Source organism: Melopsittacus undulatus, chromosome 12, assembly GCF_012275295.1.
Source record: "Melopsittacus undulatus isolate bMelUnd1 chromosome 12, bMelUnd1.mat.Z, whole genome shotgun sequence".
Classification (NCBI taxonomy): domain Eukaryota; kingdom Metazoa; phylum Chordata; class Aves; order Psittaciformes; family Psittaculidae; genus Melopsittacus; species Melopsittacus undulatus.
In genome coordinates this window covers 5,417,690-5,432,766 of record NC_047538.1, presented here as the reverse complement: position 1 = coordinate 5,432,766, position 15,077 = coordinate 5,417,690, and the positions used below count along the sequence as shown (strand labels likewise).

Here is a 15,077-nt window from a genome sequence, read left to right as displayed (position 1 = left end):
GAGGTATCCATATAGAATCATAGAATAGTTTGGGTCGGAAAGGACCTACAAAGGTCTAGTCCAACCCCTCTGCAATAAGCAGGGACATCATCTTACAGTTCTATTTAGAGATTGCTGCTCCTGTGGCACAGAGCATTGGTTTTGGCATTAAGATACTCTGCAGCCTACTCTTGCCACTGTGGTGAAACAGAAAGTCTCAGTGAGCGTTTGCCTGTTGTCTGCTTACTGAAATCCAGAGGCTTCTCCAGTCATTTGTGGTGGTACAGCACAAGCTAGTGTGTGGGAGAGAGACAGAAGGAGCAGATAGAAGTGGGAATGGAAAAGAGCAGTGTTAGGAGGTGACTGGGAGCATGAGGATAACTGATCTGGCAAGAGTGGTTGCTCCTCCCCTAGCTGCTTTGTGTAGCTTGCTTTTCTTGCTGCAGCCGAAGGGAGCAGAGCTAAAGGCAGGCTCTTCATAGTCTGTGTTTTACATGCATTAGCACAACTATTGAAACTGCTGTAGAGACTCCATTTTCTCCTGTTTGTAAGGGCTCTGTGTGATCTAGGAAAGATTTCTAGGCCTAAGGAAAGACCCTCAATATCTCAGTAAGCCCTCAGTTTTGCTCTGTCAGAAACTAACAGATGGAAAACAGCATTCGAGCGCTAGTCTCCATCCAAGGAAAGCTAATCTTTCCTGTGTCTCTAACTGATGCATGGAATCAGACTCTACAGCTCAAGGAGAGTTATAAAGCAGGTAACTGATTACCAAAAGGTCAGAGGCCAAAATGGGGCAGTTTGTAGGACAGCATGGTAGCAGAGAGCAATCTTGCAGGGACTTTTTACTCCATCCAACATTTCTCCAGCTCCTGTTGCTGGCAGTTTTGCCACCTCCTTTAAAAGAGCAAGAGAAAGACCAGCCAGGCAGCACAGCAGCTTTGGGCACAGCCTGCACCCTCCTAGTTCCCAAACTGGCATGGGAAGGGCAGGTGTGAACGCACCAGACAGCTGGGATCCCCCCTGCATGCAGAGCCACCCTTGTGAGATCTGTGCTTGCTCACTGCAAAGCCAGACAGACTGGAGAGAGCTGCTGGAGCTTGAGTATAAAAGGATACAACCATATCTTCATCTTCTTCCTGTCAAAGCTGAGGCACCCCAGCTGTGCTAAGTCACAGGGTAGATAATGTGAACTTGATGTGGTATTCAGGAGTCATCTAGCGGCTTTGCTAGGAGCAGGTGAAGAAGTTACCACCTTTGGAAGCTGCCCTGTCCTTCTGTTGCTGCTTTCAGAGCAACTAAATTGTGTGTATATTTTTATTGTCGTCTACTCCTGTGCGACATTAGGTAAACTCCAGTTCTGTGGCAGCTGGGAAAAGTGGATTATCCTGGTGCTGGCATGTAGCTTACCCAGGAAAACAGGGATGTTTCTCCTTCTTGCGTTTACTACCCATCCCCTTCTGAGACAAGCTGATGTAGTTACATTTTTGGGGTGCAGACTGAGCCAGCTGGGTTCAAACTGTTTCATTTTGCACTTCAGATTCTGGCTACTTGTTCAGTGGAAGTCGCCCAGCCTCACAGTCATCTCAGTCCAAGGAATCTCCTACATCAGGTAATGCACGAGGCCTTCCAGAGCAACTCTCTTTGCAGGATTTGCAGGGTGTGGGTTGAAACAGATGATCCAAGTTTAATTCTTTCCTCCCTGCTCACATCCCAGTGCAAATGTCAGGTTTGCTGTTAGAAATGCTGCAGAGGGGGTTCCAGCTACATGTGGGATTGCATTAAAATAAGGTGCTGGATGTGCTGGAAATCCTGGGAGAGCACTGAACCCAGTGAGACAAAGCCAGGTCCCTTCCCTGCTCTACAGCTGAATTGAGACTGCCTTGGCAGGAGACTAAACTATTCCTAGGGCAGCTCTTCTGTTCCACTTTCCCAGCCAGAGGAGCTGCTGCCCTGTCTGCTCTGCCCTTTTGCTCCCATGTCCTCCAGTGACCTGTCTGTTGCCCTCCTGACCCCAGATGGATCCTGTGGCTGTTTGTGCTGCCTAAGCATTTGCTGCTGGAAATACAGGCACAGCCTGAGCTAATGCAAACCTTCTCACATGCTGATGCTCTTTCCTAACAGCCTTTAAAGGACATGCCAGAACAGTTCATTTACCTGCAAAACAGGCTCTACTGAGCGGACACAACTGAGCAGAGAGAAAGCTCACTCAGGTCCTGGTAAACCCTTCTCTAGTCTAAGTCGTTCTTGAGTTACCAAAGTGCATGTGGAATTTCTCCATGTTTTGCTATGTGGGAATTCAAATGAATAAAGAATTTTAGTGCGAGATGTGTTGGACATTTGCAGCTCCTATACCCTGTTCTTATAGAATCATAGAATCCCAGCCTGGTTTGGGTTGGAAGGGACCTTAAAGCTCATCCAGGTCCAACCCCCTGCCACAGGCAGGGACACCTTCCACTAGAGCAGCTTGCTCTAAGCCCCATCCAACATGCTTTGAACACTGTGAGGGATGGAACATCTTGTAGAACTGTTAAAGGAAACGGTGTCTATTGTGTGTCATTATCATCTCATCATTTTCTCTTCGGGCTGTTTCCATTCCAGAGCACTTCTCCCTGCTGTCAGGCAGCTGTGCTCCCTCCCGCATCCCCTCCCCAGCACCATCAGTGGCTGGCTCTGTGACCTCCAGCTCGGGTTCCCTGCGGTACCGCCGGCCGCTCATCAGCCCTGCCCGCCTCAACCTGAAAGGACAGAGGCTGCTGCTCTTCCCATCTCAGAATGAAGCTCAGCTCACTCCATCCAGCTCAGAGGAGCACACCCACTCAGACAGCAACATCTTTGCCACCGAGCTGTCCTCCTTTCCAAAGAAGAACCTCAGCGAGCGGGGAATTAACGGTATGCTGGCAGCTTGCAGTCTTGAAAATGCATTTGTAGGAAGGAGTTGGCTTGCAAGCAGAGCTGTGCATCATCTAGGTACACAATAGGTGAGAAACCTTCAGGAAGAACCTAGATGGTGATGACTGCTGGGATACCACAGCTCCCTTCAGAATCCACTGGCCTGGAGAGCCTCAGATGTCCTTTTCTCACTTAGTGGTGCCCCAGGGGTACTACTGCCACTGTTTACAGCCTTGTTTGGATAACTCCTTTAACCACAGATGTGGTGATACTGATATGGACAGTGTATGAGACAAACATGCAGGCACCTTCTGCAGCACAGCAGTGAAAATGCCTTTTGTTTCCAGTCCCTGTTCTCAATCCTTCCATGACTCTTAACAGGCAGCCATTCATTACTCATATTCTAGCTTTATTCTGGTAACTTCTGCTGCTTTTGGTTTCCAGTGGTGCCTTCTGAATTTTCACCTTTTTTTCCTTGCAGATGTAAGATCTGCTATGGAAGGAGGGAGCATTTGCAGTGATAATTCCATCAAAAAGGAGGATCATTCATCACACTCATCTACCTGCGTGGTTGACACGACGACCAAAGGGGAAGATTTGACAGGCTGGAGAGGTAGGTGCAAGTCATTTGAGTGCTTCATATACGTGTGAGCATTTCTGTGGGGGTAACTGAGGTATTTCCTATGCTGCAGTAGTGATCTGATCTTCAGATCAAATAAACAAGTAGTAGCAAAGTGGATCTTCTGACTGCTATTCTAAGGCCTTAATAAGGCTATTCCTGCTCTTTGGACTGTCTGAAGAATACTGACAGAGGACTGAACTGAGACAGAAGGAGAGGGGTGGGGATGTGGGTGTTGAGAAGAGCAATGAGATGAAAATGGAACCAAAGAGAGCAGTGGAATCTGTCCTGACAGAAGTGCTTCAGCAGTTTCTGTTTATGGTGAAAATGCTGGGCAGAGAGAAAAAGAGCACAAGCAGTGTTTGCTGTTATTTGTCTCATCAATTCTTTAATATCTCTTTCTACTATTCCTTTTCTTTGTGTTGTCCTTTTCTACTAAGGTCATTTTGGTAACTCTGCTCTCCGAGGCCTGCTAGCCCTGAGTCTGACTCTCAACGCTATCTTCACATCAGCCTATGTCTACCGGAGCCTGCGTTGATTTGTGCCAACACTCCCTTTCTTTCTGGTTCCACCTGCTTCGGAGGAGACAAGAAGGATTCAACCATGGCTTCATGTCTAATGGCCATGCCACTGGTGCATGCTGGTTTTTAGTGAACTACTTTCTACTCAGCTCTCATGACAAGGAACCCAGTTGCTGCTGCCATCACTTCCAGGCAGAACATATCCCAGGATTGTCCCTGGAGGTGGCAGGATTCCCAGAGAGCTCCAATTCAAAGTGAGAGGCCAATCAAATGGCCCTTATGCTTTCTTTCAAAGGAACTGACCTGAGAGACAAGCCTGAAAATGTGTAAGCTGTGTTTATAGGAACCTATCCCCAGCTCTTCTTTCTGACACATGAACCTCATGCTGATGGTGCTGGTAAAATGAGGAGAATTGGAACAAACAGCCTGGAGAAGAGGGGTTGCTTAGTAGCTGGTGCTGAGCTTTGGCTACTGTAGCAGCATTCCCAGCTTCTTTGCCCAGTGGTTCCTCTTCTCTCTTCCTCTTGGCACTCTCCTCTAAATTGTCAGTGAACTTTCTTTAGTTGCCTTAAGCTTGCCTAAGCACACGGGTGACCTTGGCTGCTGTGGCATATTCTAGCATCTTCTCTGTTCATGTGTTTCCACCTGGGCTGTGCCCTGAGGCCACTTTCACCCGTTGCCATTCTGGTCATGCTGGTTCTCACAAACTGTGCATCCCTTCAGCCAGCACTGTTACTGTAGGAGTGCACAAACCCCAGGCAGGCATCCATTTGTGATTTGCATTAGGAGGAGGAAGCCTGTGCTTTGCTTTACCCAGGAGGCATTAATTCTGTTACAGTGAATTCTATAGTGAGGAAGGATCCCTCTGTGATTTGCACCATGGTCAGAGGGCTTCAGCTCACAGCTCTGCTGGTTCTTTCACTGGAGCACCTTGTTCTTGCTGTACACCGCACAAATCTGTTCTATTAGAAGATACATGAGGAGCTATCTGATTGTAGACATTTATCCAGAAACCTTCAATCTCATGTTGGGATTTGCTAAGTAACCATTGAAGGTATTTCTTACTTAGTTAAATGCCAAGGTGCTCTCAGCTGGGAATGCCAAACCTGCTTCAGGACAATCCAACCTTCTGGATAGATTCTTCTTTCCTAACCCAAAGGAAGTAGCCCTAGATTTTCAAAAGCAGTTTGTCATTTGGGCACTTCTGCTTTTGGGTGAGACTTCAGCATTGCTTAGGATTCAGAGGCCGTTTAGAGTATAGTGCTGAATACTCATAATGCTGTAGTACATCTTAGGAACAAAGAAAGTCTTGATGTTTTGATTCTTAAATCCCAAGCGCAGAGAGCAAAGTCACCAATGTGTCAAGGACATGTGGTGAAGAGAGAAAGCCACCTGCCATTAGCTGTGTATTTCCTGAAGCAAGGCTGACTATTAAGATGGGTTTTTATTGTCCTTTTCTTTGGACTCCTTTACCTCAAACTCCAGTTTCCTGTCCCTCACTGTCCTGTGTTTTCATCTTGAATTAGTGTTACACTTACTGTGTCTCTCCCTCCCTTTCAATACTGCTGCTGTTCCCTCTATTGTACTCTTGCATGTGCACAGAAGCAAAGTGTATCTGCTGGTTCACACCTCAGAGTGATGATCACCCTTTCTTTCACTTCATTGTTTCCCTTGCATGTTTTGAGTTCCTAACACAGTACATCATGGGAGTGATAGCCAGACTCTACTCAGCACACTATGACACATTAAATGGGCTTTACTACTGGTAAGTCAAGCACTGACAGATCTCCCTGTCTCTTCCATTTCTTTCTGCTTTCTTTTAGCAGTCACTTCCAGCTGCTGCTCCCCATCCTCCCTTCCTAGTGAGGCCTGCTTATCTCCTGCTCTGCATCTTACAGGCAGAGAACAGACCTCTGCCCACACGTGCTGATCTGAGACACTGTGGAGGTGTCACTTCTGACCCTGCACCTTTCTCTTGGCCTCTTTAGAGTGTTGGTAAAGGGCCACACAGCCACCACGTCCTGTACAAAGGCCTAGATCCAGGATAGAGACCTGCAGCAGAAAGATGTGATGCAGGTTGATGATTCTTTTGTAACCTGCATGAATCATTGTAGCCAAACTGGACCCATAACCTTGCAGTTTAGAGAGTTTTGTCCCCTTTATAGACTTCTGCAGGCTCATTTGAGCATGTGTATAGGCAAGATGCTAGCAACCAACTTAGAAGCTTCTACTTAGACTTCTGCTGTTTGAGTTTTGTGATGCCCTGGTGCAGCATGCAACATCCCATTCATGGATCCTTGTCCTGACTTCCAGCATACCAGGGGCCTCCTATGCAGAGACAAGCCTGCCAGAAAATGCTGTGGGTTTGCTTGTCTTTATTATGCCAACAGAAGTGCACTGTGACTTTGTGTATGCAAACTTCCCACCTCCACCTCCCAGTCTGCGCTGAGCCTCACCATCGCACTCGCCTGGAGTCCATGTCGGTCTCTGTCTCTACTGGATTGCAATACAAATGTTCTCCTCCTTTCCAGCAACCAAGGAGCTGCAGCCTTTCAACACACCTCTTCTTGCTTGTATTCCAGAACAGGAACACTTTAACCTGTCACTGCACTTCTGGATCTGCTCACTGAAACTGTTCTTGGATGGGTGACTTTGTCCAAAGCAATATAAAGGTTTTGGATTTTATTGCTGAAGAGGGAAGACAACCAACTATATTTCATTCTGGTGCTAGAACACTCTCCAGTGGTGCTTTCACGGTTGTGAAGCCTTTGCTTGAGCAGCACACACGAGTACACGTGTGTGTGTGTGTGTGTGTGCACGTGTGCATGCATGTGTATGGAAACATTTGGAGGGTTTCATCATTTCAGAAGATCTGAGCCCATGTTTGTCTTATATTGTTGGCCTTAATCTAGCTCTTAGATACTGTGTCTGTCTTGCTGCTGTTTTCTATATGAAGCTGGTTTGGAGGAAACTGAAGTTTATGTGGCCCCCCCTGTCAAAGTCTGTGCCTGATGATGCTGATCTTCAGACAGGATTGGTCAGGGGTGAGATTTTATTTTTCTAATGTCTTTCCTACTGTAAAAACTGCTGGAGTGTATGGAATGGAAAAGATCCTGAGAAAATGGTCTGATAGATTTGAGCATTACTTAATACCAACAGTTAATGATTGTGTGGGATATAAATATGCTCCATTTCCAGACCTTTTTCATTACCTACCTCCCCTTGAAAACACCCAGGTACTTTGCATATGAGCTTGTTGGGCATGTTCTGAGACCTTGCAGAAACTATTGATGATTTTGCTCTTTGGAGTAGGAAGAATTTGATTCTCGAGTCTGGTTCCAGTGCTTCAATGGGGGCAGTTTGGCAGAGGCAACAAATACAATGCACACATCCCTTTGATGGGATAGAGAGGATTGGTAGAACAAGTTGCTGATTCCTGAAGGTTATCATATGTTTTTACATAAATTTTTAACATGCCATTGGTCACTGTGGCAATGTGGAAATTCCTCATTGCTGGCGTATGTAGGCCAGATTCACTGACTTTTTGGCTGTGATTTGGCCTTTGAATGTTTTATTCCCACTCCCTCTTCTTGGGTGCTGGGAACACCTGTAAAACACTGCTGAACTTGACTGGGTTCCTTAAACAGGGCAGCTGGAATGAAGGGCTTGTGTTGCCTGTGGATGCTGCTATATTTGTTTCTTCCAAGCACCAGTCCTGGAAATAACTATGGTCTTAACCTCTCTCACAGGCATTTGTTAGAAGATCAGAAAGGGACAATTTGGCCAATCCTACTTTTCTTGAATAGACTTTGATTCCAGAAATTGCCATCACTGTGACCTGTGGTGGGACAAAGGGACACAGAGTACTTGGGGATGGATTGGGTATCTAGAGAGGGTGAGGAGGTCAACTCTGAGTCCTAAACCTGATTTCCTGTGAAAGGCAGACTGTGTCAATGTGTGTGTACTTGTGTGGGGAGCTCTGACACTGTACAGTTTAGTTCAATGCGCTCCAGGGGAGGCGGAACTGTTCCTCGGAGGTTTTTAGTTGATGCTTTGTGTTCAAAGAGGAATATTTTTCTTTAGAAAATAAAACCAGATGAGTTTTCACCTGGGTGTGATTCTGTTTCTGGGGAGCTGAATGTTTGGGGTGGGAAAGTGAGACATTATTTGTGCTTGTGTGTGTGTGTCTGGTCAAATTAACTTTGATCTCATCACTCTTTTAAAGCTGGCGTGGACTAAGAGAAAGCACAAAGCCTGGGGAGCTTTGGGGAAGCTCATGACCATGATTCAGAGATGGAAGGGGAAGTACATGGTTATGCTTTGAGAGCTTTCCATCAGTGAAAAGAGAAATCAGTTACTGCCATTAAGTGATGTTCTGAACTTCAAACTGGGATTTGTGCTCATTTGGCACTTCAGGGATATTTTTCCTCTGGGAAATGGAAAGTCTTTCCAAGATTTTGCTTTTATGTTGTTTTATGGTGCCTAATTTATAGTTTTATTTTGTAATGTAAATGAAGATGGGTGGCATAAGCTTTTGGACACAGGCTTCAAAGGCTGTTTGCCTCCATTCCTGCTTTTATGACTTACGCTTTACTTTGTTAAAATATGCTGCTAGTTTGTTTTAGAACCTGGCATGTGTTCAGTCTTCTCCTTCAGTACCTGGAGAAGTTCTGTGTATTGCTGTGCAGGAGGGGATACACTTCACTCCTCCTTTCTCCCCCTGTTCCTTTAGTGTTAGAGACCAGTTTGGTCCTGAATCTGTTTTTATTGTCACCACTGGTGTTGTATGTATTTCCTTTTCCAATACACAGGGCTCGCAGAAACCCTAGCGGTGGTCATACAGGTGATGCTTCCTGTGCTCCAGCAAAGAGCTTCCTTCTCCCGCTCTAACAACCAGTAGGGATGTTTCATTCTTAATAATTTGTTTCCATCTAGAGTGGAAGTTTTCTATCCAAAGTATTCTAATTTAAACCAGGAGACCTGGCAGCATTGTTGGACCCAGCACTGAGCTACTCTTGGTAGCTTGATAATCTGAGAACAGCAGCCTGATAGTCACGGATGTTCTGTACAGCCTTTGGAAAAGAGGAGCTGATTCCTTCCAGGCTAGTGAGTCATCATTTCTTTTCATTAAGGGCTGGTGGTGGGTTTTTTTATTCTTAATTCATTAAGGGTGATCAAAGAAACACTTTTCCAATGAGAACCTGTGTTTTAATGACATTACTGGCGTCATCCCACTAACAATTCTTTCCACAAGGACGTATTTTGAACTATTTTGGGTGCATCTGGAGACAAGGTTTTTCTTCTGTGAGTTCACATATGTCTTGCCACAAGTGTCTTTGCCAGGGGTATTTACTGACCTGTTAACTGTACTGGTACAGGAACAAGGGCGTGTAGTGACAGGACAAGGGGGAATGGCTTTAAACTGACAGAGAAAAGATTGAGATTAGATATTAGGAAGAAGTTCTAATGTCTAATTAGGTAGAAGCCACAGAGAAGCTGTGGCTGCCCCATCCCTGGAAGTGTTCAAGGCCAGGTTGGACACAGGGGCTTAGAGCAACCTGCTCTAGTGGAAGGTGCCCTTGCCCATGGCAAAGAGCTGGATCTGGAGGAGCTTTGAGGTCCCTTCAACCCAAACTGGTCTGGGATTCTATGATTCTATTTGGGGAATCTCAGTGCTGTGCTCCGCTCCTCCACCTTCCCCTCGGTACCTGCTGGGATGCAGCACAGTGCCCGTGGGGCAGGAGCATCCCGTGTAGGTCATTGCAGAGCTCCTCACCCCACATGAACCGTGAGCAGCGATCCCCTCGGCCGGGTTTACTGCAGGTGCTGCCCCAGCAGCACGGAGCTCCGCGGGGATGGCCTCTCCCTGCCCCAGGAGCCGGCGGGGCCGGTGTCCGTGTCCCCCCGTGTCCCCCCGTCCCCTCCCCGCCTCCTCCTGTGCCCCACTCCTCGGTGTTTGGGTTTGCGGAGCCGAAGCGACGTCGCGACCCGCCCGCGACCCCGAGCGGGCCGGGGGGTGGGCGGCTGGCAGAGGGTTTATTGGGGCAGCGGCGGGGCCGGAGCGCACGGGGGAGCATCGGCCATGGGGGAAGCGGAGCGCAGGGAGGCGGCAGGACAGGACTTCGGGGAGACCCCGCAGAAGCCGCCGTACACGTACGTGGCGCTGATCGCCATGGCCATCCGTGCCAGCCCCGAGCAGCGCCTGCCCCTCAGCGGCATCTACTCCTACATCGCGGGACGCTTCCCCTACTACCGCTGCTGTCCCAAGGGCTGGAAGAACAGCGTCCGGCACAACCTCAGCCTCAACCCCTGCTTCCGCCGCCTGCCCCGCTGCCCCGGCCCCAACGGTCCCGGCCGCGGCGGGGACTGGGCGCTGGACCCTGCCTTCCGCGACATGTTCCCGGAGGGTGACTACCGCCGCCGCCGCCGACACCTGCCCCAGAGCCCCCCGGCCCCGCCGCCGCCGCCGCCCGCTCCCTCCGCCGCGTCCTGGCCGCTGCCGCCGCCGGTGCTGCCGCCGCTCCCCGCCTGCCCGCACGGGCCCTGCGCGGCGCTGCCGCTGCCCCGCGGCTGCCGCTGCCCCGAGCCGCCCGCATGGAGCCCGCCCGGCTTCCCGGCGCTGCCCGCATGGGCCGTGCCCGGCCCCGCTGAGCCGCACTGCGGGGTCATCTGCGAGCGGGGTGCGAAGCCGCACAGCGCCTTCAAGTGAGATCCCCCCTCGGCAGAGCTGGAGCCCGCATCGCGGCTGGGTGTGAGACCTAAAACCGCTCCGGTGCTGGGAATGCCCAAAGAAGATTGGTCTGGGAAGCAGTGACTGAGATGTGCCGCCTTGTCTCACTCCTCTGGGCTCTGAGGATGCTGAATCGCGCTCTCTTGGTTGGGTTTGGGGGGTGTATTGTGATTGTGTTGTTTGAACTTTGAGGCGAGCCCGAAAGGCAGCTGCACAACTTGTGCAGGATGCTTCAGCTTTGTTGGGTGTTCTCGAACCTGCAAATACCTGCATGGTCATGTAGGTGCTCAGCCTGAAACGGGTCATGCAGGGGAGTTATTTTTTCAAGTGTCCTTAAATGCATTTTGGGGGTTTTCTTTAAAGGTTTATGGAAAAACAATCTATGGATTTTTTTGGTTGGGGGGGACATGGGACAAACACCACCAAACCCCAGGTATCTTCGGAGTAATACTGGGAATCGTGTGGGTTTGTGTTTGAAGTGAATCCCTCTGGGAGTTTTCATGCAGTAAAGAGGTATTTTGTATTGTTGCTTGTTATATATATACATTTACATATGTATTCATTGTTAACATGTTTCTTATAAACGATGTTATAATTACTATGTAAGGGTCTTTTCCCCTTCTGATTTCAGAGGGAGTAGTTTCTATGCTTTTTCCTCAAGGGTTCAGAGGCAAAACAGGCTTCTAAGAAGAACCATGTTCTAAGTTTGAGAAGAGTCCAAAGAGTTATGCGAAGAGCAGCCCTTGTCCTGTGTTGTTTCATGACTTGTTTATTAAATAGAGCTCCCTAAGAGCTATGGCTTCAGAAAGCATGCAAACTATTTTGATGCTTTCTTGGTCATCCCTGACAGAAGGTGCAACTTAAAGCCACTTTTCCAGTTGTTATACATACAAAGTGATTCTGAATATAATCTTTAAGACCTAGTGGTAGGATGTAAATAATGCTGGAAATACTGTTAGATTTAGGTGGGATGGCAGCGTTATGGTGGGATGCCAATGTATTAAAGATCCTGTGGTTTTATGATTTCTCAGGTTGCTTTTTCTCTTTTAATCTCATTTTTGATGTAGCTCCTGATAATCTTGAACACCAAACCACTTACTGTGCTTTGAAAACCTCTCTTCAGACTCTGGTTGTCCAATCAGTTCATTCCCCAGAGTGGAACATTAGCACATAAGAACTGTTGCATATTGTAGCTGGTGGTGTGTGTAAGTGAAACAAATCCTGACTGGGTTTTTGTTACAATAAAACATATTTCTGTTGTGTTTTGGAATGGTTTTTAAGTCCATGCTGCAATTTAGGATGTGGATGAATAGCACATGTGTGAAACTACAGCTGCTGGATCTGGGGTATTAGGTTTGACCTCTGCACCCCCATTAATTCCACTGTGTGCTGAATTGGGGAAACAGGAGTTGTTTTGGAAGGTCTTTCTGTGTGCTCCTCAGGTTGTTTCATCAGCTGAGCACCAAGTGCAGGTTACTGAATCTAATGATGTTTCAGCTGGTGTCTGTAAAACAGACCTTGCTCTTTGGAGCTTAGAAGAGCAATAACTGTTTTCTTCTAAAGGGCTTCCATTTTCATCTAAAATAATAGGCAGATCAAACCAGTTTCTTGGATACTTGCTGTGGTTCGAATAGAACTGCCTTCAGGACATGGCATGGCTGGTATTAGTACAAATAGACCCAGATTTTCTCCTTGTGATGTTTCTTTTTCCTACTCCATTGTAGGATTATCTTTATCCTACTCCATTGTGTGAACAGTAAGAACCTCCACAGTCACACATGCACTCATTGTGCACTCATGCATTAACTGATTGTGTGTCCAGGTATTAAATGATGTTTTGCACATGCATAAACTGACTTTGCCCTCATGTGTGAACCAGTTGTGTGGTTGTGTGTGAGCTTTTAGCTCACGTTGGACTCAATATGCCCTCAGGTATAAACTAATGGTGCCATCCTGCTTTCAGAGTGTGGTGTAGTTGGTCTTAGATGGACCTGGACACTGACTTTCTACTCTATTGTGTAGATACCTTCTGAAAGGGGAAAGTGCTTTTTGCATGTGTGCCCTTTCATACATGGATATCTAGAGCTAAAAGGGGGAAGAAACCAAGTCTTGGAGGAGACTTGCTCAGGGTTTTCTCTATGGCTCTCGCTCCATCCCATCCCTATGAAAAATGGGATTTCCTATTTCCCAGGTAAAGGTCCAGAGCATGGGTTCTCCTCGGAACCCTGTGGTGGGCCATGGAACTTTAACTTGTAGCCAGTTACTACAACCTGTGCTCCCTGATTTAGGTACTGGGGAGAAAAGCCCATAAAGACTTAGGGAAATGCCTTTCCTCCCCAAGCTCAGTTTAAACTGGACCCTTATGCTTCTTCCTAGTCCCAGTTTCCCTTGTTACTAAGAGTTGTGCTCAATCCATCCCAATTCCTTTGAGGAAGGAACAAGAGGTGCAGGAGGTTGGTTACGTGCATAGGCATTTCTGTGTGCCTCTTCCTGGACTGGTGTCCCGTTGGCCTGCAGGGCCTGCATACACCTTCACTGTGCTCATTGTGCCCTCCTGTGCAAAGTGAGACCCAAAAGGGAGCTTTTCTGGTGGTTTTATGTTGAAAACCACCCCCTCTGGAGGAGCTGCTGCCGGTTGCTGTCCGGTACCTGCTGTTACCATGGGGTGCACGCAGCAGCAGCTGCTCTGTGCTGGTAGATCCAGAACCTTCCATGAGGCGCGGGGCTGAGGGCAGAGCACTGGGTACGGGTGCTGCTGGTGCATGGCTCTGAGAGATGGAGCCTTTGGTGTAGAAAACGGGCCTCAAACAGGGATTGCTTTTGGAACAAAGTCACCTACGACCCCAGGAGATGCCTGGCAGGGGATGGCTGAGGTAAGTGATGGCAGATTTTACCTCCATAGTGGCTGATGGTGTGGCCTCAAGTTAGCTTTGTGAGGGGCACTCCTGCCTTGGCCCTTGTGGGTGTTCTCTTGTGTGTACCCACACCAAATGCATGGGTAAAGCTACTTTCACATGAATTTAAGTGAAGATTGCTCCTGACCCTGCTGTTACCCTTGAAATTAAGGCATTATGAGTGTATAAAGTGAATGTTGTAGGCTGAAGGAAGCGGCCCAGGGGAGGCTGTGCCTCATGAGGTACTCACAGTGTTGACCTTAGGGGTGTAGAGGGAGGAATGTGTTGGTTTCTCCTTAGTGTGTGTTGTGGTGGCCTGGGCCAGGACCCAGATGAGACGGGACAAAAAAGGGTTTATATTTACAGCTGATTAAAACAACTAAGCAAGGCCTCCACTGTATGTGTTGTCCAGCTCATGTAATGCTGCATGGAGCCAGAAACAGGCCTGGTGTATTGGACCTTGCTGTTGGGGTTTTGTGGCTTTGGTTGGTTGTTCTTTCCTGGTTTAGCTCTCAGATGACTCTGGTGTCCAAGGCACCACTCACAAGATGAGAACTTCAGCTCCATCTGGTCCAAGGCTTTCAAAGCTAACAGTTTGGGTCCTGGATGCATGAGTTTTGGATTTAAAAGTGTGTCAGTTTGGACTTTTATGGCTGCACTTGAATCTGGGGAGAGCTGATGTGTTGTTAATCTCCTGTCTTGGCTGCTTTAGTAGCTGGAAGTGTTTTGTGTGTCTGAAGTCCTTCAAAGGCCTTAGCCTCCATCACTGTGTGAGCAAATAAATGATCTTCCTCATTCACTCTGGCTTTTCAAGGGTCGGGGGGAGGGAGGTGTTCTCGGTGTTTGCTCTGTTTGGTTTGGGTTTTTTTTAATGCTTCAATATTGCCTGAAGCAGTTCTAATGTTTTATTATTATAGTTGTATTTAGCTATAACTGCAGTTTACCAGCGGGCCTCTGTGTAACAGGCTTCGCAGCTGCAGCATTCATGCAGTGGCATTTCCATCCCAAGCAATGTTTACTGCTTAGAAAAGGAGATCGTGGTCTAAACCTTTGCTTTATTCAACAGCTGCACTACAGACTCTAGGAATTGCATTTTGAGCTTTATGTAATTGCAAATGCATGGTGTGAGCTCTGTTTATGTGTCAGGTTGCTGAAGAATGGGACGCGGATGTGGATGGGATGAAATCCTGAAAAACAGCACTGTGTATTAGAAACTGGAATTCCAAGTCCTAACGTTAATTTGCTTTCCTGAGCTTTGAGCACCACTTCTTGTTGAAAAGAGATTTCTTGGGATTAAGCAGCAAAGGTCTGAAGGGATAGAGGCAGTGCTAAAGAAAAGGCTATCCCAGTCCAATGCCTGGTGTGTGTTTACCCAAGTAGCAGGGAGATGTATATGTGGCTACATATACATACAAGTTGTTCTTGCAATTGCACAGAGAAACAAA

At 47.7% G+C, this 15,077-nt stretch overlaps 2 protein-coding genes across 2 annotated transcripts in view; both read left to right on the top strand.

Moving 5' to 3' along the window:
* Positions 1-8,115, top strand: part of TMEM201 (transmembrane protein 201) — a 28,638-nt gene extending 20,523 nt beyond the window's left edge. Inside the window, exons 8-11 of the mRNA XM_034068094.1 lie at positions 1,517-1,588; positions 2,578-2,868; positions 3,350-3,481; positions 3,928-8,115. Coding sequence (XP_033923985.1) covers positions 1,517-1,588; positions 2,578-2,868; positions 3,350-3,481; positions 3,928-4,025 — 593 coding nt within the window. The 3' untranslated portion in view covers positions 4,026-8,115. The remainder of the gene's footprint in view (positions 1-1,516; positions 1,589-2,577; positions 2,869-3,349; positions 3,482-3,927) is intronic.
* A 1,975-nt stretch (positions 8,116-10,090) lies between these two features.
* LOC117436859 (forkhead box protein E3-like) lies at positions 10,091-10,717 on the top strand. The gene has a single exon (XM_034068413.1). The coding sequence runs from the start codon at positions 10,091-10,093 to the stop codon at positions 10,715-10,717; it is 627 nt and encodes a 208-aa protein (XP_033924304.1).
* Positions 10,718-15,077: the final 4,360 nt, after the last annotated feature.

What these genes read in the sequence shown, in the direction of transcription:
- LOC117436859 (XM_034068413.1), top strand. Translation starts at nt 10,091, where the DNA reads ATGGGGGAAGCGGAGCGCAGGGAGGCGGCAGGACAGGACTTCGGGGAG.